At 34.2% G+C, this 19,216-nt stretch overlaps 4 protein-coding genes across 8 annotated transcripts in view; 2 read left to right on the top strand and 2 right to left on the bottom strand.

Annotated features, from left to right (window-relative positions):
- Window positions 1-19,216, top strand: part of LOC143899680 (2-oxoglutarate dehydrogenase complex component E1) — a 93,721-nt gene that overhangs the window by 29,351 nt on the left and 45,154 nt on the right. The gene's annotated exons all lie outside the window — the stretch shown is intronic.
- Alg9 (alpha-1,2-mannosyltransferase Alg9) lies at window positions 360-7,998 on the bottom strand. The gene is made up of 12 exons (XM_077410408.1): window positions 7,524-7,998; window positions 6,856-6,994; window positions 6,116-6,321; window positions 5,912-6,025; window positions 5,723-5,833; window positions 5,355-5,637; window positions 4,873-4,989; window positions 4,454-4,667; window positions 3,368-3,509; window positions 3,016-3,145; window positions 2,734-2,864; window positions 360-2,634 (listed from the first exon to the last, which is right to left on the bottom strand). The coding sequence occupies exons 1-12, from the start codon at window positions 7,622-7,624 to the stop codon at window positions 2,493-2,495; spliced, it is 1,830 nt and encodes a 609-aa protein (XP_077266534.1). The 5' UTR covers window positions 7,625-7,998; the 3' UTR covers window positions 360-2,492.
- Window positions 8,250-16,005, bottom strand: LOC143900146 (terpene synthase-like). Of its 3 annotated transcripts, none has more exons than XM_077411172.1 (5): window positions 15,849-16,005; window positions 13,221-14,215; window positions 12,925-13,079; window positions 12,128-12,389; window positions 8,250-11,917 (listed from the first exon to the last, which is right to left on the bottom strand). In XM_077411172.1, the coding sequence occupies exons 2-4, from the start codon at window positions 13,284-13,286 to the stop codon at window positions 12,374-12,376; spliced, it is 237 nt and encodes a 78-aa protein (XP_077267298.1). In that variant the 5' UTR covers window positions 13,287-14,215; window positions 15,849-16,005; the 3' UTR covers window positions 8,250-11,917; window positions 12,128-12,373. The 3 variants fall into 3 exon arrangements, with proteins under 3 accessions (XP_077267298.1, XP_077267279.1, XP_077267288.1); XM_077411153.1 differs by having other exon boundaries at window positions 12,128-12,351; XM_077411162.1 differs by having other exon boundaries at window positions 12,128-12,348.
- On the top strand, window positions 11,030-14,219 carry LOC143901147 (terpene synthase-like). Its single transcript, XM_077413178.1, has 3 exons — window positions 11,030-11,247; window positions 13,325-13,482; window positions 14,059-14,219. Exons 1-3 carry the CDS (start codon window positions 11,030-11,032, stop codon window positions 14,217-14,219), a joined length of 537 nt encoding a protein of 178 aa, XP_077269304.1.

Genomic DNA, 19,216 nt, shown 5'->3' with positions numbered 1-19,216 from the left:
TGGAGAATTGTGCAAGAAATTTAGCTAAAAGCATAAATCTATTGTTACGAGAGCAGCTATTTATAATATCGTTATAGATGGGCATATATTTTATCATAGATAATAGGTCTGCTGCCTGTAGCTAAACTTTTTGTACTTCTCATTTTTCCTCTTTCTCTCTCTCGCTAATAGCGCACCTATTTTATTTTCAAGCGCAGATAGTAGGAGAACGTAGGCCTGTTCTTTGTAGTTGAACTTTTTGCACTTTTCGTCTTTCCTCTTTATGTCTCTCCGATGCTTGATCGCGCGTGTCCCTTACATTCTAAGTGCAGAAAGTGTAACTGTTGAGGTTAGGGTTTTCACAAAAAGTGACATTTAAATTACTATATTTGAGGAATTTTATTAAATAATAAATAAATGTGTATCATCTATCTTCCGTCCGAATAGTTCGGACACCGAACCATGTTACCGAACGTAATAAACGTATAGTTGGATGTTTATTTAATGGAATGTCTATATTTTGTCCGGGAGGCGCGTCAAGACACGCGCCAATGGCCATACGTGCTGACACTGGCTGACAGCTGACACGTGACACGTGCACATGGGATATACACGTGCGTATTTTATCACTTGAAAATTAAATCGCAATTTACTTAACGACGATTGATATAACCAGTGGAATAGTTTACGCTAAAGCAAAAATAACCAATATTATATAGACTATATAGTTTAGCTGTTTTTGCTTTAGTATTAATAAACTATGGTAGCAAAGTGTTTATTATAGATAGCTACGTATAATCCGTTGTCGTTATTTTAGAGAGTCTTCTTTTAATTTAATGTAATCAAATCTTTTACTCGTTGAATAATAAAATATTTATAATTCAATATTAATATTGACAAAAGAATGCATACGTCACTTAATAAAAGTTAATAGAAATTTTAAGTTCTAATTTAAAAGCATTAAAAAAAGATGCCATTTTCAATAGAGATATGGCTCTTGACAGTCCAATAATAATAGAAATTTCATCGAGAGATTGTCCATAGAGCCTTATAGAGATATTAGGGATCCGTAAATAATGTGATGTAATATTCTCCGTTAAATTAGTATTGGAATTAGAATTAAAATAAAATTGTCTGTTATAGGAATACGGTTTTCTAGAATTTTCTAAACTATCAGAGGATGTCAATAGAGGAAGAACGCGCTCTCATGTAAGCTCAATCTTTGGTATGTATCTTTTCAAAAATCTTCCAACTTGTCTCGAAAGTTTTGATGATAAACTAGAAACGCAATTGAAAGAAAAAGTTACTCAAGAAATAGATGATGCCCTAATGACGTATCGTACTGTGTATCGCCAGAAATATGTACCAAATTTTGATAGACACTTTCGTAGAAAACAAATTGTTCAGGTATATCTATCACTCCTCAGTGAGGGCAATGCCAAATTGCCGATGCTTGGCATAAAGCTTTGAAATTGGAGGCAGACAGAGAAGAGAAATTTCTTAAGAGCACAATGACGAATACGACTATAGAGATGATAACAATTCTTATGGAGAAACTTCTAGTGCCATCAGTACAAATGGTGTTTATATTTGGATATGTTGTGTGCTCGATGCAGGTGGAAACTTTGATTGGTTAAAAAGGTAAAATTTACCCATTACATGGTAATGACAATTACGTTTATGAAATCGCGAACGAATTAAGAAAAAATTGTTTATGTTGTGTCCGAATTTATGTTATGAATTTGGTTCGCGCATATTATGACCTCTCACGATCGGTTACGGTTGTGGAATGACAACATATTTTCTGCAGAACAATGTATGTTGTGTTATGAATCCAGAATCGATCGTTTTCACACAAAATTGTGCTGTAAAACACAAACGCACGCGCGCGCACATAGTAATGAAAGATGGGATATTAAGTTTCTAATGTCATCTAGAAGTTCCTCTGTGGACTCTCGCTAGTTTTCGAGGTTGCATTGTCAACCCTAGCTTGGTGTTCTGTATCGAGCGTATAAGACCGTTCTTCCTCCTTTCCTCCAAATCTCTATCAGGCTTAAAAAGTATAAAGTCGCAGGATATATTTTTTGCAAGGCATATGTGATGATCGGAAATTTGAACTTGGGATTCACCGACTATCAATTGGCCACTTTTACGACACACACACACACACACACACACACACACACACACACACACACACACACACACACACACACACACACACACACACACACACACACACACACGCACGCACACACGCACACACGCACGCACACGCACGCACACGCACGCACACGCACACGCACGCACGCACACGCACGCACACACACACACACACACGCACACGCGCGCGCGCGCGCGCGTTACTATTTTCAATGTAATATGTACATTGATTACATATACATTAGTAAACATATGCATTATTAGAAATGCTCTATAAAATAACAGATTTAATTTTTTTTTACATTAAATCAACTGCAATATCTTGTTGAGTGCCAAGTTCTGTATTTTGCTTAAGAAAGCTTGGAATTCTTCTGTTTTGATGACAAGAGAATGGATTTGAACTTATTACTTCGTAATAAATTATATGAACCATATGTACAAAATTTATGAGATACAAATGGAATGTAAAAAGCTCTGAAGAATGGATGCGATCTGTAACAAATGATAATAGGACACATCAGACATAAAAATTACTTTTTTTATTTGCAGTCAGCATATTAAAAATATGTGAAACAAAAATTTTGGACTTACTTTGATGCATCTAGGAATTTAGAAGATTTTACAATAGTAAAATGATGATTTAAGCGAGAATAATTTGGTTCTAGGGCTGTTTCAGTTTCTATATCCAGATCTAATAGAAAATGGCATTTATCTAGATTAATCTGAAAGCAAAAGACAGAATTGATAATATGTATATCTATGAAATTTAGTTATAGAATTATTAGTTTATATAGGATTTTAGTTTAGATTTAGTTATAGATTGTACTTAAGCAACGCATAATATTGTTGCCTGTGTATAAGACAGGTACTTACATAGCGCGATGGTTCTTCTTTATTCATATCGTTAAAATGTGCTTGGATTATACTTGTAGCGTTTTCATGATCCAAGAAGGGTTGAGGTAATTGTCCTTTAAATTCGGATCTCAAGTATTGTAACTTCCAACTGGAAAAAATTTAGCTTTGTACAAGAATAGATAATTGAATCAAATTGGAATATAAGAAATATATTTTTGTATGTTTAAATTAGGGATGTGTTAAAAACATTTCCTCCGACAAGGAAATTTTGCGAACCCAGAAATTTTGATTTTAATGAGACTTTGCATATAAATGAGAATTTCTGGATCCGCAAAGTTTTCTTGTAAACTATATTAATTTTTCCACTTACTTGTTGGACGGAAAGAAAAAACTACTAGGGAAACGATGCCATTCTTTTCCAATACAAAAGTTTATATTAACATCGTTAGGTACTACGCCTTCCGTTCCCATTTTGTTAACTTCAGTCATAATTTCCATGGGAGCGTAATATCCTATACATAATAATAATTTTTATTATATTATATTATATTTATTATTATGTCCACGCCGAGACTCGCGCAATTTTCGAAGAATGAAGGGGAAAGCCCTTAAGTTACAGAGCGATTGAGAGGATCCCTTTTTAATAGCGAAGAAATTTTGTGTTTAATGTATGATATATCCGGAAATCTCGTATGTGCGCAGGAATAAAGCAATGCATTTCGATAGATCAGCTTTTCATTTTGAGAAGTAATTAGAGGATTTTTACTTTTACTTTTAACTCGATCGGAACGTAAAAAATTGAAAATATATAAATAAAATTTTTGATGTAGCTGCATTGTTTTTTTACTGTGCATGCGAATTTCTGTTTAGATGAAAAGCTAACGGTTCCTAGAAGACGGTTTCTTCATCTCGAAGGAAGACTTTCCCGTTCGGACGAGTTCTTGAATGGAACTATTGCGGCACTTTTAAACATTTGAAACCTCTTCGAAGACTTTTATTGAAATTCCAAAAAAAGACTGCCTTTTTTACGATTTTTGATCCATGGTTTTCTCGAAACGTGTTGTTTTAAAGAGGAGGACGACGATTTCGGAAGATAGGAGAGGAAATCAACATCCTTAGCCTTCGGAATAATCAAGAAAGAGAGCTCATAGGTTTCTGTGAGAAAAAAAACTCTTAAAAAAGGCGAACCAAGCAAAAGAATTTATATCAAACGAGCCCGAAGATTTTGAACCGAAACGTCGAGTCGTACAGACGTGGTTTTATTGCGCTGCGTTGTATCCTGTTCTGAATAAACGTGTTAATTTCCGCAAATGTATTTCCATTTCTGTGTGCACGAGAGTTCACGGGCACGGACACGAGTGCGGGGAGCGGGAATTATGCGAACGAGTCTCGGGGTCTCGGGCTCAACAATATATTGAACTTTATTATTTAAACGAAGTAGCATTATGTATAATACCTTTATATATCGCCAACGATCTTGATAATCCCAAGAGGCCACATGTTAGCATCGCTAGAACGGTAATGTGCACTGTATATTGTAAATAATGGCAACTGATGTGCGATGGATTGAATTTCGTTCTAACATAAAAGTATAACTTCTGTACGATATCCACCGCTATAGCGCCTGCCAAACAAATCATAGGGTACACTGGAAACAAGAACCGTTCCTCCTGTTGACACATTCATTTCGTCAATTCCTCCATTTTCGATTTGTAGGTTGATTCATTATATATATACTAGGAGTACATTTGAACAATCAAAATACCGCGGAAAATAGAAAAATTTTTAGCGTTTGTTGCGCATGCAGAAATGTAATGTTCAAACGTATTCAATTTTCTCTGAAAAATACTATTACCAGTATTACTTTATACATACTTTATGTGGCTGAAGGAAGAATACGAGAATCCATAGATATAGGGGAGCCAATGAATACCAGTAAGAAAGACATGAACGGTCTCTTGGACGTGCCGGTACGATTAGCCATACTAAAAACTATAATTGTAGTTAAAATACTGTCAAAATATATCGTGCGTTATACAAGACGTTGCAATTGTCGCGTACTTCTAATCACGTTGATTTAATATAATTATCTATTAATAATTAAATAACTTTGTTGAATAATTTGAAGATGCATACAATATTTTACTACTTTTACTACCAATTTTAAGAAAATTTTGCTTAAGATTCAAAATATCGATAATAAAAGAATTCGTAAAAAAATACCGTATCTAATCCAACTTTCAGATTAAAAGAGAATTATTCAAATTTCACAAATTCGAAAAACCTGTAGCTTACAGAAAGTGCGCGACTTTTGAGGCATCTTGTACATTTCAAGTATAAACCATTAAAAATCTTACTAAGCCCAAGGGTGCGAGCAACGCGCCAATAAAGACGAAATTGAAATTCAAGAACCCATTGATAATGTAATAACTGGATGGCTCAGTGCCATAAAGATTAGGTCCATGGCTGGTGAAAACATTGTAGAATATGATGTTCAATGGCGCGATGACAAGTTTGCCGAAGTACAAGGAATCCACCCATACCATTGGTATCGCAATTACGACGGCGGATATAATGACCCACTTTATGAATTTCACCCAGCCTCGTTTATGTATTAACATCTCAACGGCGATGGGAAGTCTAAAAAGTGAGACAAGGAAAATAAATTTTTCTCTTTATTAGAATGTGCCAAAAGGACTATGTACGCGTTAGTATAAAAAATTACCCGAGCAGTGCAGCGAATGGCCATCCAAGTAACGAAGAGATAGCGGTAGCAAAAATAGCCAATTCATATTGGCGAGCATACCAAGCTGCTATAGCAACAGTACTCAGATACCTGTGATAAACAATGATATAGATAAAGTATGTATCGAGAGAGATGCGAATATATTTCTTATTTTGTAATTTTACTTACATCGAAAAAGACGATGGTAAAAATGCAGCACTGGAGATATACATTCCAGAGCTGAGAATAAGGAATACTAAAGTAAGCCTCGCCACATGAATCCCGAATTCGCGAGAGACATTCCTAGAAAACATAAAGCGTTACATGGTGTAAAGAGTGATGCGATAGTGATCCTTGCTATATAGGTGTTAGGTTTAAGGGGAAAAAACGTACTTGTAAAAGTATACTTCAGACAATGTACAACCCACAGACAGGAAGCATCGCGTAAAGTAGAAAACTAGCGCGGGATTTGGATCCAATAGGTAATTATAAATTTTTGCTGGTACCATATGAAGTAGTAAGTACATATACGAACGTAAGGCATATTCAGGACTGTACTCCCACGTTTGCTGGCCTGTTCCGTAGAGCAAGTAATGACTCTAAGACAGGACACAATAGTAGATACAGCATTGCAAAATGCATTGCATCGAAGTATACGATATATCTATTAAACGTATTAAAAAATAGGAGAAACTTGTCGCGCTCGTATTGATTCAAATAGCAAAATCGCTAGCAAAAATGTAACAGAATATGATGGTAGATTGATTGCAGAAACCGAGCAGAATCTGTCATTTTGTAATCACTTAAATGATACCATTTGTAACAATCAAATGATTCTATTTAAATAGTTACGAAAAAAATGACAGATTCTTCTCAGTTTCTGCTGATTTATATCGGCATGTCCTGCTGGCAGGATACAAACTTAATGCTGATACAGTTGATGTCAATCTGCTGCAATATAGCTAACATTTTGCTTACTGAGAATATTTTAGGGATAATATGGTTGTCTTTATGAAAAAGAAAGAAAATCGTACTTTTAATATTTATTAAAGAAAAATCAGATGTAACATGCAAAGTATAGTACTTTTAGGTTTGCTATGTTGAAAATTGAGAGGTATTCATTATAAACTTACTGGTTCCCAATAATTATATGTTTCATCACAGTCTGTTATGTGACACCATACAGCGGAGCAAAACCTTGCCAATAGCAGCAATTTAAAAGCTGTATCACAGCTAGGATAAACAAGTCCCACGCCGGAAGACTCTTCTGGCCTGAAACATGATTTAATTATTTTCTTTCTTCCTTCGCTAAGTATATTCGTATTCTAAATATATTACACGTTGCCTAGAGTAGGTCAATTTTTAGAACAGGACCTTACTTTATGGCTAAAGCTCGCAAAGTATAATTATTAAAAGAATTAACGGTAATGATGCATAGGATTCTTCCTGATAATCGCTATTTGCAATATTTGGTTAAATATACAGTAAGTGAAATACAAAGCAAGGCAAATACATAGGATACAGGATCCTTGTTATCTTTCCTTTTGAGATTCAGGTATTTTGTGTACTTTGAGTCGTGGAGATTGAATGTTGATATGAATACATGATGGTATTGATATTGAACTGCAAAATTAATATAAACTATGTAGCTGAAGTATAGCAGAGGATGCATTTGTCGCTGTTGCACATTCATTGCTGCTTCAACGATAAACAACTGACAGGTTAGCCACGGTCCCAGTTGACAAAGCACTTCGTATAACGATTTGTAAAATTTAAAGAAAGAAGAGAACATTGTATGTACTTCGAGAATCTCCTTCCATTGATCTTTTTCAATTCTTTCTTCGACAAAATGAGCTGTCGTTGACGTTGGTTAGGTGCCATGATCCTCTCCTTATTTCTCATCCATTTGGTGTCACATCACTGTCTATATACATTTATCGATGTGCAAAATCAATACAGAGAGATAGAATTGGAGCCGCAATTAAAATCTCACTCGTATGTTTGACATTTCTACGAATGGAACGAATGATGAATGTACGCGCATCACACGCGTCATTTTCGTGACAGGAAACGAACGACTCCGAACGAGCAGACGCAGACGCAGACTGTCGCAGACGATTATCAGGGACCTCTATGCGTGTGTGTCCGCTATGTCCATTTAAATTCGAATTTTTGCGGCAAACGCAGCACTTTATCTATTATGCATATATATAATTATTTATACAAATAATTATTTTTTATGCGAATTATTTATCAAGCTTTGCATTAAATAAAGTTAGAAAATGTTTGAAATATTTTGAAAGGGTATTGAACAAAATTTTCTTTCTTTAATTAAATTATTTTTTTTAATATATATATGTAGATATTATAAATCTACGTGTATAAAAGAGTATTATATTTATATTTATTTATTTATTTAATTTTTTTATTTAATGTGTGTGTGTGTGTGTGCGTGTGCGTGTGCGTGTGCGTGTGCGTGTGCGTGTGCGTGTGCGTGTGCGTGTGCGTGTGCGTGTGCGTGTGCGTGTGCGTGTGCGTGTGCGTGTGCGTGTGCGTGTGTGTGTGTGTGTGTGTGTGTGTGTGTGTGTGTGTGTGTGTGTGTGTGTGTGTGTGTGTGTGTGTGTGTGTGAGTGTGATAATGATTCCCTTCTCGGGATACATGGTGTTCTGCTTGTTTAACTTTTCCTTATTTCCATACAGTATTTATATTTACAAAGGATATCTCTACGTTTCTTCGTGTTTTCTTCATTCTTCTTTCTACTTATTTTTTTTTTCATCCTCTCTGTAGTTCTCTCTCATTCCTCATTCTGATGATTTTCAGCATCCATTCCACTCCTTCTTCTCCTTCTGACATTATTGCTGCTTCCGGTATGCCCATTGCCTTTGTTTCTATGCATTCCGTCAGAATATGGTTCTATCAGGTTTCCTCTTTCTCTCCACATAATCTACATTCTCTTTTACTGTCCTCCTTTCAGTATTTATTTCCTCTCCATTCGTGGCACCATCTGAATCTAGCTAAGTGTCTTCAGTCGTTTTCTTTTTCCTTTCTGTTCCAAGTATTTCGCTTTTCCTACTCCCTTCCACTTTTTGTATTCTTTCGTCAGAACTGATTTTTCTATATTTTATTTGTTCTTATTTCTTTCAGCTGCTTTTCTTTATACTTTTCCATCCATTCTTCTACTGTATTTATTCTTTTGTCTTCTTTAGCATCTCTTTTAAAATGGTGTAAATTGAGAGGGTGTCGAAGAAGTCATCTTACGGGAGATTCGGTAAATTTAAGAATAAAGACAAGATGAGAGAGAGAGAGAGAGAGAGAGAGAGAAAGAAATTGAATTTATAGATTTACAAATTTGCGAAATAGGAAAAACGATGCGAGATATCCTATCTCTATATGTGCACGTGAAGGAATGAATGCGAATATTTTTCTTAGCTAGACACTCGTTAGTGTTACGTGTAATAATCTATAATATATAAGTATAATTTTTTATACGTTATGTCTTTTAGGATATATAAATACAGATATAAATGTATAATGTATAATTGCATGACATATACAAAACAGCCGTAAAATTTCATTATAAAGGATCATTCGTTATGCTATTAAATTGTCAATATATAAAATTGCTAATAAATACTTTCTAAAAGTCTTCTACTCGGTGAATTTATTTATATAGAAAAGTCACGCTGAAAAAAAACTCATTTTTTGATACTTAAAAAAAATAAAATATTTATTGCAAAAATATTAAATAAGAAATTTTATTTTACTATTGATGCTGTCGCTAAAAAATTACGATAAAGAGGTACATATAGCGATAATTAAGGCTTACAAATAAAATAAGTGACTTACAATTACTTAATATACTTACAATTAGTGATATTATATTGTACAATATGTATAATCATGTAAAGAGAAAATTAACAAACAATCTCTGAAAATATACAAGATTAAATCTCAATGAGAAATAAAATGTTTCAACTTTACATAAAAATGTATTCTGTGTTATAATGTATCTTGTAAAAACGAAATATATACGATTGTCCGAACAATTTTCTAAATGAAAATTATTTATTATTTTTGCACGAAATATTCGACGTTTTACAACAAGAAATAAACAATCTTAATTTTTATTTTCAGCTTTGGAGCCCGTAACGTGGCACGGCACCTCATTCTCATACTTTTTCAGCATCTTCACTAAGAGTGGGTTGCCTTCTTAACATTCAGTTTCAAAATCCTTGTCTTCTTGCTCATTTCTTGAAGTGTGTTCCTCGTGTACTTAAAGGAACCGAAACTCTCTAATAAGTCGACACAGTAACATTTAATGTCGGTATGCTTTTGATAGGTCGACGAAGCACATGAAGGCTGGCGAATTATAATCTATTACTTTTTTTTTTCTACGATCTGTCTAATCACGTATATCGCATCCGGAGTTGATCTATTTCCCTGATATCCCATCTGTTCTTCTTTGTTTTCCAGTTCCATATAAATCTCTGTTAAGTGCAATTGTGTTATTTGCCATGAATCGCTTTGTCTTTGATCGTCGCGTGGTCGATATCCGTTTAGTCCATCCTGATCCGAGGCTATTTCTAGTACTTTGAGCGGTATGTCGTTTTTTACGTTGGGTAGGCTGCTAACCTGGCCCAACAACCCTCCTCCTTTGCCCGGGCTAGGGACCGGCATCATTCTCGGCCGAACTACTCAGTCCGCCCGGCCGAGTTTGATGGCGGAGTTTATCTTAAACATACCGTTCGTTACAGGGTACTTATTATTTCCCTTCCACGATTGCGTCTAAGTGCATGTATAATTGGGAAGCTGAACTTCCCTTCGGTTAGATCGTCGCAATAACTTTCATCGTTCATGTCCTTACAAACACAGAAGTTGCAATAGTCATTGTGTATTTGGTGATAAAATCTCATTAAATTTAACAGCGACGACAAGTTTTTTTCACAAGATGAAAAAAGTTTCATTAATTTCACCATTAGTTTTACTAGCCAGTCAGCCTCTATAAAATTAATTAATATTCGAATTTTATATATGTAATTTAATTTTTGAAATGGAGTTTCTGCTTCAGCAGATAATAAAAGTTATCGCAAAATTATAAACATTTACTTCTTATCGCATTTTTCTCGTAGTCTTCGTCGGTTGGAAACATTAAATTATTCTTCCAATACATGTCTATTCCTTGACCTCTGATAAATTCCAGCCGTTGCTCTTGCAACATCGAGATACAATATAAGCCCGTAGACTGGCATACATTTAGTTATTTTGTTCCTGTCAATCAGAGAAGAGACATCACTCTTTAACGCAACATGACGGACTCAAGGAAAGTTATACCTTTCTATTATTCGCCAAGCGGTGACACGGAGGAGGATAAACTTTTGGAGCCGTTTGAATACGTTATTCGATATACTGAAAAACATCGATGTACAAAATTAACGCTGGTTTTCAACTACTGGCTTAAAATATCACCCGATAAATTGCGGCATATTGACGAAATAATAAGCATTGTCTACAACGTGTGCATCCTGTAAGTTAACTCTCCGAGTTTTCTTAAATTCTTCTTGTTGTATCTTGGTACAGTTGTTGTATTAACTTGACTAGTGATCTTGACACATCTTTTTCGGTGTGAGCTATTGATACGTCCTTAAGCTTCACTCGGTCGAATGCTTTTGATAGGTCGACGAAGCACATGAAGGCTGGCGAATTATACTCTATTGGTTTTTTTACGATAATCTGTCTAATCACGTATATCGCATCCGTAGTTGATCTATTTCTCTGATATCCCATCTGTTTTTCATTGTTTTCCAGTTCCATATAAAGCTCTGTTAAGTGCAATTATTGTGTTATTTGCCATGAATCGCTTTGTCTTTGATCGTTGCGAGGTCGATATCCGTTTAGTCCGTCCTGATCCGAGGCTATTCCTAGTACTTTGAGCGGTATGTCGTTTTTTACGTTGGGTAGACTGCTAACCTGGCCCAACAACTCTCCTCCTTTGCTCGGGCTAGGGATCGGCATCATTTCCGGCCGAACTACTCAGTCCGCCCAACCGAGTCTGATGGCGGAGTTTATCTTGAACATGCCGTTTGTTACAGGATGCTTATTGTTTGCCTGCCGCGGTCTCGTCTGGGTGCATGTGTGGTTGGGGGGCTGAGTTTTCCTTCGGTTGGATCGTTGTAGTGGCTTTTATCGTTAATGTCCTGTGATAATAACAAAAAATTCAGTTAGTTTAAGTTTACTTAATTAACCCTGGGAACGGGCACCTGGAGTGATTTTTACACTCCAGTGTCGAGAAAATGAAGGATTTTTTTTTATCGTTCGAGAATCTATATCTGCCTTTCATTCAAGAGGTTCCGAGATTCAATTCGCATAATAGAAAATTAATAATGAAAATTAAACAAATTACTTACCTTGCAAACACACAGGTTGCAATGGTTATTGTGTGTTTGGTGATGGAATCCCGTTGAATTTGATAGCGACGACAAGTCTTTTTCACAGATGGAAAACGGTTTCATTGGTTTTACCATCGGCTTGGCCGGCCGGCCAGCCTCTGTACAGTTGATTAATATTGGTCTTGTAGTCGGTTGGACACATTGAGTTGGCCTTCCAATGCATGTGCATTCTTTGGGCTCTGCTGGATTCCAGTAATTGTTCAATTAAGATTTTAACTGCCTGTTAATTAAGATATAAAAATAGATAACTTAATTTATGTTGTATTTAACAAAATAATATATTGGCTCGACTTTGTTGAGCTTCGAATTAGTACTGATTGTAATCAATACAGCGCTGAGAGAGATCATAAAGAAATATGTATACAGTTTTATAAGTGCTTAATTGCAAACACGTCGTGAGATTTTTCAAGAATGTTATATCTTTCAAACACACACACACACACACGCACGCACGCACACACACACACACATTGTCTTTATTACTTCTAAAAGTTTTTAAATTATTTGAGGACAAACTTGTTAAAAAGAAGCATTTAATGCTATAAATTCAACTATCTATGATATAATATTGCAATTCTTGAAATATAGTAATGTGGATACTTTAAAAAATATGACATCCTTGAAAAGTCTAAATTCAATTCAATAATGAGAGATATTGGATTTACGAAAAGTACCTACATGTATTCAAATTTATAAAATTAACAACACACACACACATAAAAGTCGATGATGCTTTACAATAAAATGTAACTTACAGGATGCACACGTTGTAGACGATGCTTATTATTTCGTCAATTTGCCGCAGTTTATCGGGTGATATTTTAAGCCCGTAGTTGAAAGCCAGCGTTAATTTTGTACACCTATGTTTTTCAGTACATCGAATAACGTATTCAAACAGCTCCAAAAGTTTCTATACGACAAAAATCATGACTTTTATTCTATTGTGCATGAGATCAATAATGAAACGAAAAGTAAGATATGAAAGTTGAATTGAACGGAGAATTGAAATATAAAATTGAAAGAAGAGAAGGGAGAATGGTATAGAACTGACCTTATCCTCCTCCGTGTCACCGCTTGGCGAATAATAGAAAGGTATAACTTTCCTTGAGTCCGTCATGTTGCGTTAAAGAGTGATGTCTCTTCTCTGATTGACAGGAACAGAATAACTAAATTTATGCAAGTCTACGGGCTTATAATTTCAATGTTGCAAGAGCAACGGCTGGAATTTATCAGAGGTCAAGGAATGGACATGTATTGGAAGGATAATTTAATGTGTCCAACCGACGAAGACTACGAGAAAAATGCGATAAGAAGTAAATGTTTATGATTTTGCGATAACTTTTATTATCTGCTGAAGCAGAAACTCCGTTTCAAAAATTAAATTACAAATATAAAATTCGAATATTAATTAATTTTATAGAGGCTGGCTGGCTTGTAAAGTTAATGGTAAAATTGATGAAACTTTTTTCATCTTGTGAAAAAGACTTATCGTCGTTGTTAAATTTAATGGGATTTTATTACCAAATACACAATGATTATTGCAATTTGTGTGTTTGTAAGGACATTAACGATAAAAATTATTGTGACGATCTGACCGAAGGGAAGTTCAGCTTCCCAATTGTACATGCACTTAGACGCGATCGTGGCAGGCAAATAATAAGTATCCTTTAAGAAACATTATGTTTAAGATAATATATGTACTTTTACTTGACGTAGGAAATTATTTATTTTATATATATATATATATATATATATATATATACGCATTTACGTTCAAAATTTTTATAATTTATAAAATTTAAATATATATCTTTAATAATACCTAAAGATTATTTTAAAACAACGAACTACGGATACCGACATTAAATGTTACTGTGTCAACTTATTAGAGAGTTTCGGTTCCTTTAAGTACACGAAGGACACACTTCAAGAACTGAACAAGAAGATAAGGATTGAAATTGAATGTTTAGGAGGCAACCCACTTTTAGTGAAGATGCTGAAGGATTATGGGGATGAGGTGCCGTGCTACGTTACGGGCTCCAAAGCCTGAAAATAAAAATTAAGATTGTTTATTTCTTGTTGTAAAACGTCGAATATTTTGTGCCATAACTAATGAATAATTTTCGTTTAGAAAATTGTTCGGACAATCGTATAAGGTGAACTGACCAGTGAATAAACAAATAAGCGGCGTCTTCTATTCATTAGAGACGTGAAACAAAATTATTATTCGTATCACTTTCAGCATCGATGTAGTTGAGATACAATATATCATACTGATTATAAAAAAAAAAATATTAAAGGCGCTTTCACAGAATAAAACATTTAGAAAATAAATGGGAAAGTGACAAAAGGACCGATATACCAGTGACTGAACAGAATTGTCAGTAAATGAACGGCTGCTTACTAGTGAATGAACATGTAATTTCATGTAGATATACATATACCATATACCTACTAATGTATATAGATGTCTTAATAATTAAAATTAAATATTATATTTTAACAATCACAGAATGTTATTTTTGCACTGAAATAATAGTATAAAGCATATAAACCAATGTATTGTAAAGCTAATCTAGCTTTTTAATACATATACACGATCGAGCTCGCCAACTGACTCTGACTGACTCACGCCCACTTATGTAAGACCGTGGCCACGCCACGTCACGCCTCGCGTCATCCCATATAAGCATGAAAATATTTCTCTTTAGGCTGATGGCAGAGAACGAAACGTAGACTCTTTTACGTCTATCGTAGTCATAGACGTATGTACAGCAAGGCAGAGAAAACCGTATACGTAACTACGTTCGTATCGTCACGTATCGACACGATGACTTTACGTTTACGTATAATAGTTATTAAGTCAAAACAATGTTTATGATTTTTTTATTTATATGATTATAAAAAAATAGGATAACGCATCACAAAGGTTTGAAGCGAATCGCCACGCGTATCGAATCATGTTCTTAAAGATTGGAGAGAACAGCTGGTGATGTACAATAGATTGAATTTTAATGCAATTTTCTCGAGAATTAATTAAAATGCCTGTAAAATATCTGCCTGTAAAATATCTGCGTTCGTACGGTGTGCTTAGATGCCGTGAAACTTACTGTTTCCCTTGCTTTTACGATGAATATCATCCTGGTTCGTGCAATATTGACGTGTAAAACGACTGTATACAATATATTTTAAACTATATATTTCATATCATATAATTTACTTTTAAAAATTAAACAATATTTTTATTAATATCATTTTTGCGCTGTATTTTCTCGTAATTTTCAAAAATATAAAACTATTTTATTTCCTACCTGACGTTTTTCATTTTTGTATTAATATTCAAAATAAAAAAGTGTAAATTTTTTATTGAAAACGAAATTGAAAACGATTAAATATTAATTAACATGGATTTGATAAATTTTACATTAAAATTAAAATTCTGTGTATACATAGCGCGCTCGGAATTCTTCAAAGTCGATTTTCTCGAGTTTTTCTGAAAAGCGCGCCTTAATACTTTGGGAAATTGATGTCCGAATGATAACTCTCAAGTACAGTAAGTACGAAAAAAAAACAAAAATCCGTTAGCCTGAAGGTCCCCTTGTTAGTACAAAAGTTGAATTGAACGGAGAATTGAAATATAAAATTGAAAAAAGAAAAGGGAGAATGGTATAGGACTGACCTTTATCCTCCTCCGTGTTACCGCTTAGCGAATAACAGAAAGGTATAACTTTGCTTGTGCCCGTCACGTTGCGTTAAACAGTGATGTCTTTTCTCTGATAGACAGGAACAGAATAACTACATTTATGCAAGTCTACGGGCTTATATTGTATCTCGATGTTGCAAGAGTAACGGCTCTGGGAAAAATATACACGGAAATAACTCACTTTACGCGTGGCCTACTAACTAAGCTGTGAATGATGCGTGAAAGTTTTATTTTTATTTGCATTTTACAACCTTATCTTCCAACTTTGACTACACGGAGAAAATTTTATATTAAATTTTACTATGCTGTCGCACCAAAGCATTTAAACTTGGGCGTCTTGATGGTCCGCAGTTGGTGTGTGGCAGCATAGTAAAATTTAATATAAAATTTTCTCCGTGTACGCGCCGACTAAATTTGTCGCACTTGAAACACAGTTCCGGTTGGAGTAGTAAAATCTCCCGAAAGTTTTATTTTTATTTCTATTTTACATATCTTCCAACCAGTATCTTACATATCTTCCTACATATCTTCCACCGATTAAATTAAGTCGGCGCGTAGTCAAGGTTGGAAGATAAGCATAAATATTATTTTATTGCTCGACTAACTGGCACAAAGTATATAGAAAGTATGCACTATACGTTTCGGCTCAAGGTTCGAGCCCTTCTCAAGTGCGGTCTATTTGTCTAACTGACTCGTCATATGAAATTAACGGACATGCCTGTGATCACGTAGTGCATACTTTCTACTTTGTGGTAGTTAGTCGAGCAATAAAATAATATTTATGTTTTAATCACTGGCGGATGAAGTTATTTTTTTATATTGGAAGATAAGGTTGAAAAATGCAAATAAAAATAAAAATTTCGTGCATTATTTACCGCGCCTGGTTCTTAGTTAGCCCGTTTTCTATATTCGTGAATTTCCATTGGAGTCTATACTTCGAATTTTAAATCACGCTGGCTGAAAGTACGCGTAATATTACAACTAATAATAGGTTATATTGCGATAAATATCACCACATGTCTCAGTGGTCGAATTGGTACGACACCTTCACGGAATGAAGGAAGTTCCAGGTTCGAACCCTGGCTGAGGCCGCTGAGGTAATACTTTTCGCAATAATTTCTTTACAGTTATTTAGATGGATATAGCATCAAAAATTAAATCGAATCGATTTAATTAGGTGTAGAGGGGGATTTTACTACTCTAACCGGAACTGTGTTTCAAGTCTGACAAATCTTGTTATGAACGTTCTCGGTAATGTCAGGATCGGTCGGGGTAGGATACACGACTCGGGTCAGTACAGAGAGAGAATAATCTTTATTATACTTTCGAGGAGACCGATAGCTTTCGTGGTCTCTGCGCCACTGCTCGTCGCCGGGCGCGCCTATCTTTTACAAGCGATGCCCCAGGCGCATTCTTTCTATTTTTCCAGGACAAATCTAGTCGGCACGCAGTCAAAGGTTAATAAATATGTAAAACAAAAATCCAATAAAATAGTATAGGATCCTCGAAATTGAAGTAAGAGAAGTAAAGGCTATAAAGGTCAGACGCAGATCTCCGGGCGTAACATCAGAATTATTACTGATTTATTGGTCGTTGTGATTTACATCAATCCGTACGTTTCGTCTCAACTTTGAGTCATCGTCAGCGGTATAGATTAAAATAAATTAAACGTTCTCCATACCACATTGAGCTTACTGATTCGAAGTTTCAGAAACTATGTTGGAAAAAACTAATCTCTGTTTTTTTAATAACGTTTTATTTGTTTTTCTTTTTTGTATATATGCATTTTAAAATAATAATAAGAATATTTGTATTTAAAAAATACATATATACATATATAATATAAATAAATAGAAATCAACACCAATAACAAATATTACTTTCGGGACAAAGGTAACAGACTAATACTTTTGTCTTAAGTTATATTTTGGCCACACGCAATTGGGGTTAAATACTCATTATTATAAAATAAACTAACCTCTAACTAAAGGGGAATAGTGATTTATTTATAATAAACAATAAATAAAGGGGTAATCTAAATTTCTAATGATTTGAAGTTGGCACTAAATTAATTTAATAATTATTAATTTGGCGCCGACTTCAAAAAATTGAAAGGAACTTTTAAAAGTATTATTTTATACTTTTTAGAGCTTTTTTTATTTTTTATTTTTTAAATTTTTTTTTTATGCTTTTTAGAGCTTTTTTGTTCAAACGTTCCTTAATATTTCTTTACGGTTATAAAACTATATGTACGTTCAAAAAAGATATATGAAACTAATATGTGCTACCTGGGAAAAGTTTTCCTTAGGTGCGGCGTATCGGAGTTACTCTAAAGGCACATAATAATGTAATTGCGCGTTAATTCTCGTGTGACGTAAATAGAGGAATTATCTTAATATAAAAAAGTGTTGTGTTGAATAGTCAAGTATTATGACTATAATGATATGCTGATTTTTTATATGCGATAATCTTTTCCGCCGCACCGGTCAATTTAATGATATTCATCTAAACATTCTAATATATTTTAAAACGTTCTGAATATAGATACGCAGATTCTATATATACACTTAAGGTCGACCTTTACTCGATTTACACGTTCGTTCCATTTATTTACGCGGCTGAGACTAAGTGTGTGAATAAGCTTTCTCCACAAAGTAATAAATATTTAAGTGATGTTAAATAACTATTAAGTAAATTTTTTAACAAATCATTATTTTAAATAATTAATGCAAAATAGATATTAAGTAAATGTCACATAAATATTTTCTCTACATTATTCAAACAAATGGTTCATGTAAAATAAATTTTAAAAGAAGTCAGATTATCATAATAAGTACGATCGAGTAAGCGGAGTAAGAACATTTAGCTTACTGATATATATATATACATATAATAAAGTTTAATAAATACGATAGATAGAAAGATACATTTTCTGCCCGCGTATAAAAAGCACCGCGTAAACGGAGGAATAAACGGAGGAATTATTTACTGTGTAAAAAAACTGCGTAAAAGAAAAATCGCATACCGCTTCGTGTCGCTATATTTTATTAAAATTAAAATTTAACAAATGTTTTGATTTATTAGGCCATTTTTAGTGTGATAAAAGTTATTTAACAATAGAAACCGATAAGAAAGATATGAAGTTTGCAATTTGCATAACTCGTATTAGGTAATCATCACAAACCATTAAGTGCAAATCGTATTCTCTCATCAGTATAAAAAAGCCAAACAATAAAAAATAAAAGCTGTTACATAAATACTTTTATTCTTTGTGGAAGGCCGACGTTAATTTTGTATACATGTTTTTTAACACATCGGAAAATGTATTTAAACGGTCCCAAAAA

Source organism: Temnothorax americanus, unplaced genomic scaffold, assembly GCF_048541705.1.
Source record: "Temnothorax americanus isolate GAGA-0224 unplaced genomic scaffold, ASM4854170v1 Scaffold10, whole genome shotgun sequence".
Lineage (NCBI taxonomy): Eukaryota > Metazoa > Arthropoda > Insecta > Hymenoptera > Formicidae > Temnothorax > Temnothorax americanus.
The sequence above is the reverse complement of the archived record's forward strand: the minus strand, read 5'-3'. Positions and strand labels throughout refer to the sequence as shown.

What these genes read in the sequence shown, in the direction of transcription:
- LOC143900146 (XM_077411153.1), bottom strand. Translation starts at nt 13,286, where the DNA reads ATGACGGACTCAAGGAAAGTTATACCTTTCTATTATTCGCCAAGCGGT. An exon ending in GTGACACGGAGGAGGATAAG is followed by an intron (nt 13,080 to 13,220) that starts GTCAGTTCTATA and finishes TTTGTCGTATAG; the next exon opens with AAACTTTTGGAGCTGTTTGA. An exon ending in GTCTACAACGTGTGCATCCT is followed by an intron (nt 12,352 to 12,924) that starts GTAAGTTACATT and finishes ACTGGAATCCAG; the next exon opens with CAGAGCCCAAAGAATGCACA.
- LOC143901147 (XM_077413178.1), top strand. Translation starts at nt 11,030, where the DNA reads ATGACGGACTCAAGGAAAGTTATACCTTTCTATTATTCGCCAAGCGGT. An exon ending in GTCTACAACGTGTGCATCCT is followed by an intron (nt 11,248 to 13,324) that starts GTAAGTTAACTC and finishes TCTGATTGACAG; the next exon opens with GAACAGAATAACTAAATTTA. An exon ending in CGAGAAAAATGCGATAAGAA is followed by an intron (nt 13,483 to 14,058) that starts GTAAATGTTTAT and finishes TCAACTTATTAG; the next exon opens with AGAGTTTCGGTTCCTTTAAG.
- Alg9 (XM_077410408.1), bottom strand. Translation starts at nt 7,624, where the DNA reads ATGAGAAATAAGGAGAGGATCATGGCACCTAACCAACGTCAACGACAG. An exon ending in ATCGTTGGCGATATATAAAG is followed by an intron (nt 3,510 to 4,453) that starts GTATTATACATA and finishes TATTATGTATAG; the next exon opens with GATATTACGCTCCCATGGAA. An exon ending in TTTTTCTTTCCGTCCAACAA is followed by an intron (nt 3,146 to 3,367) that starts GTAAGTGGAAAA and finishes AATTTTTTCCAG; the next exon opens with TTGGAAGTTACAATACTTGA.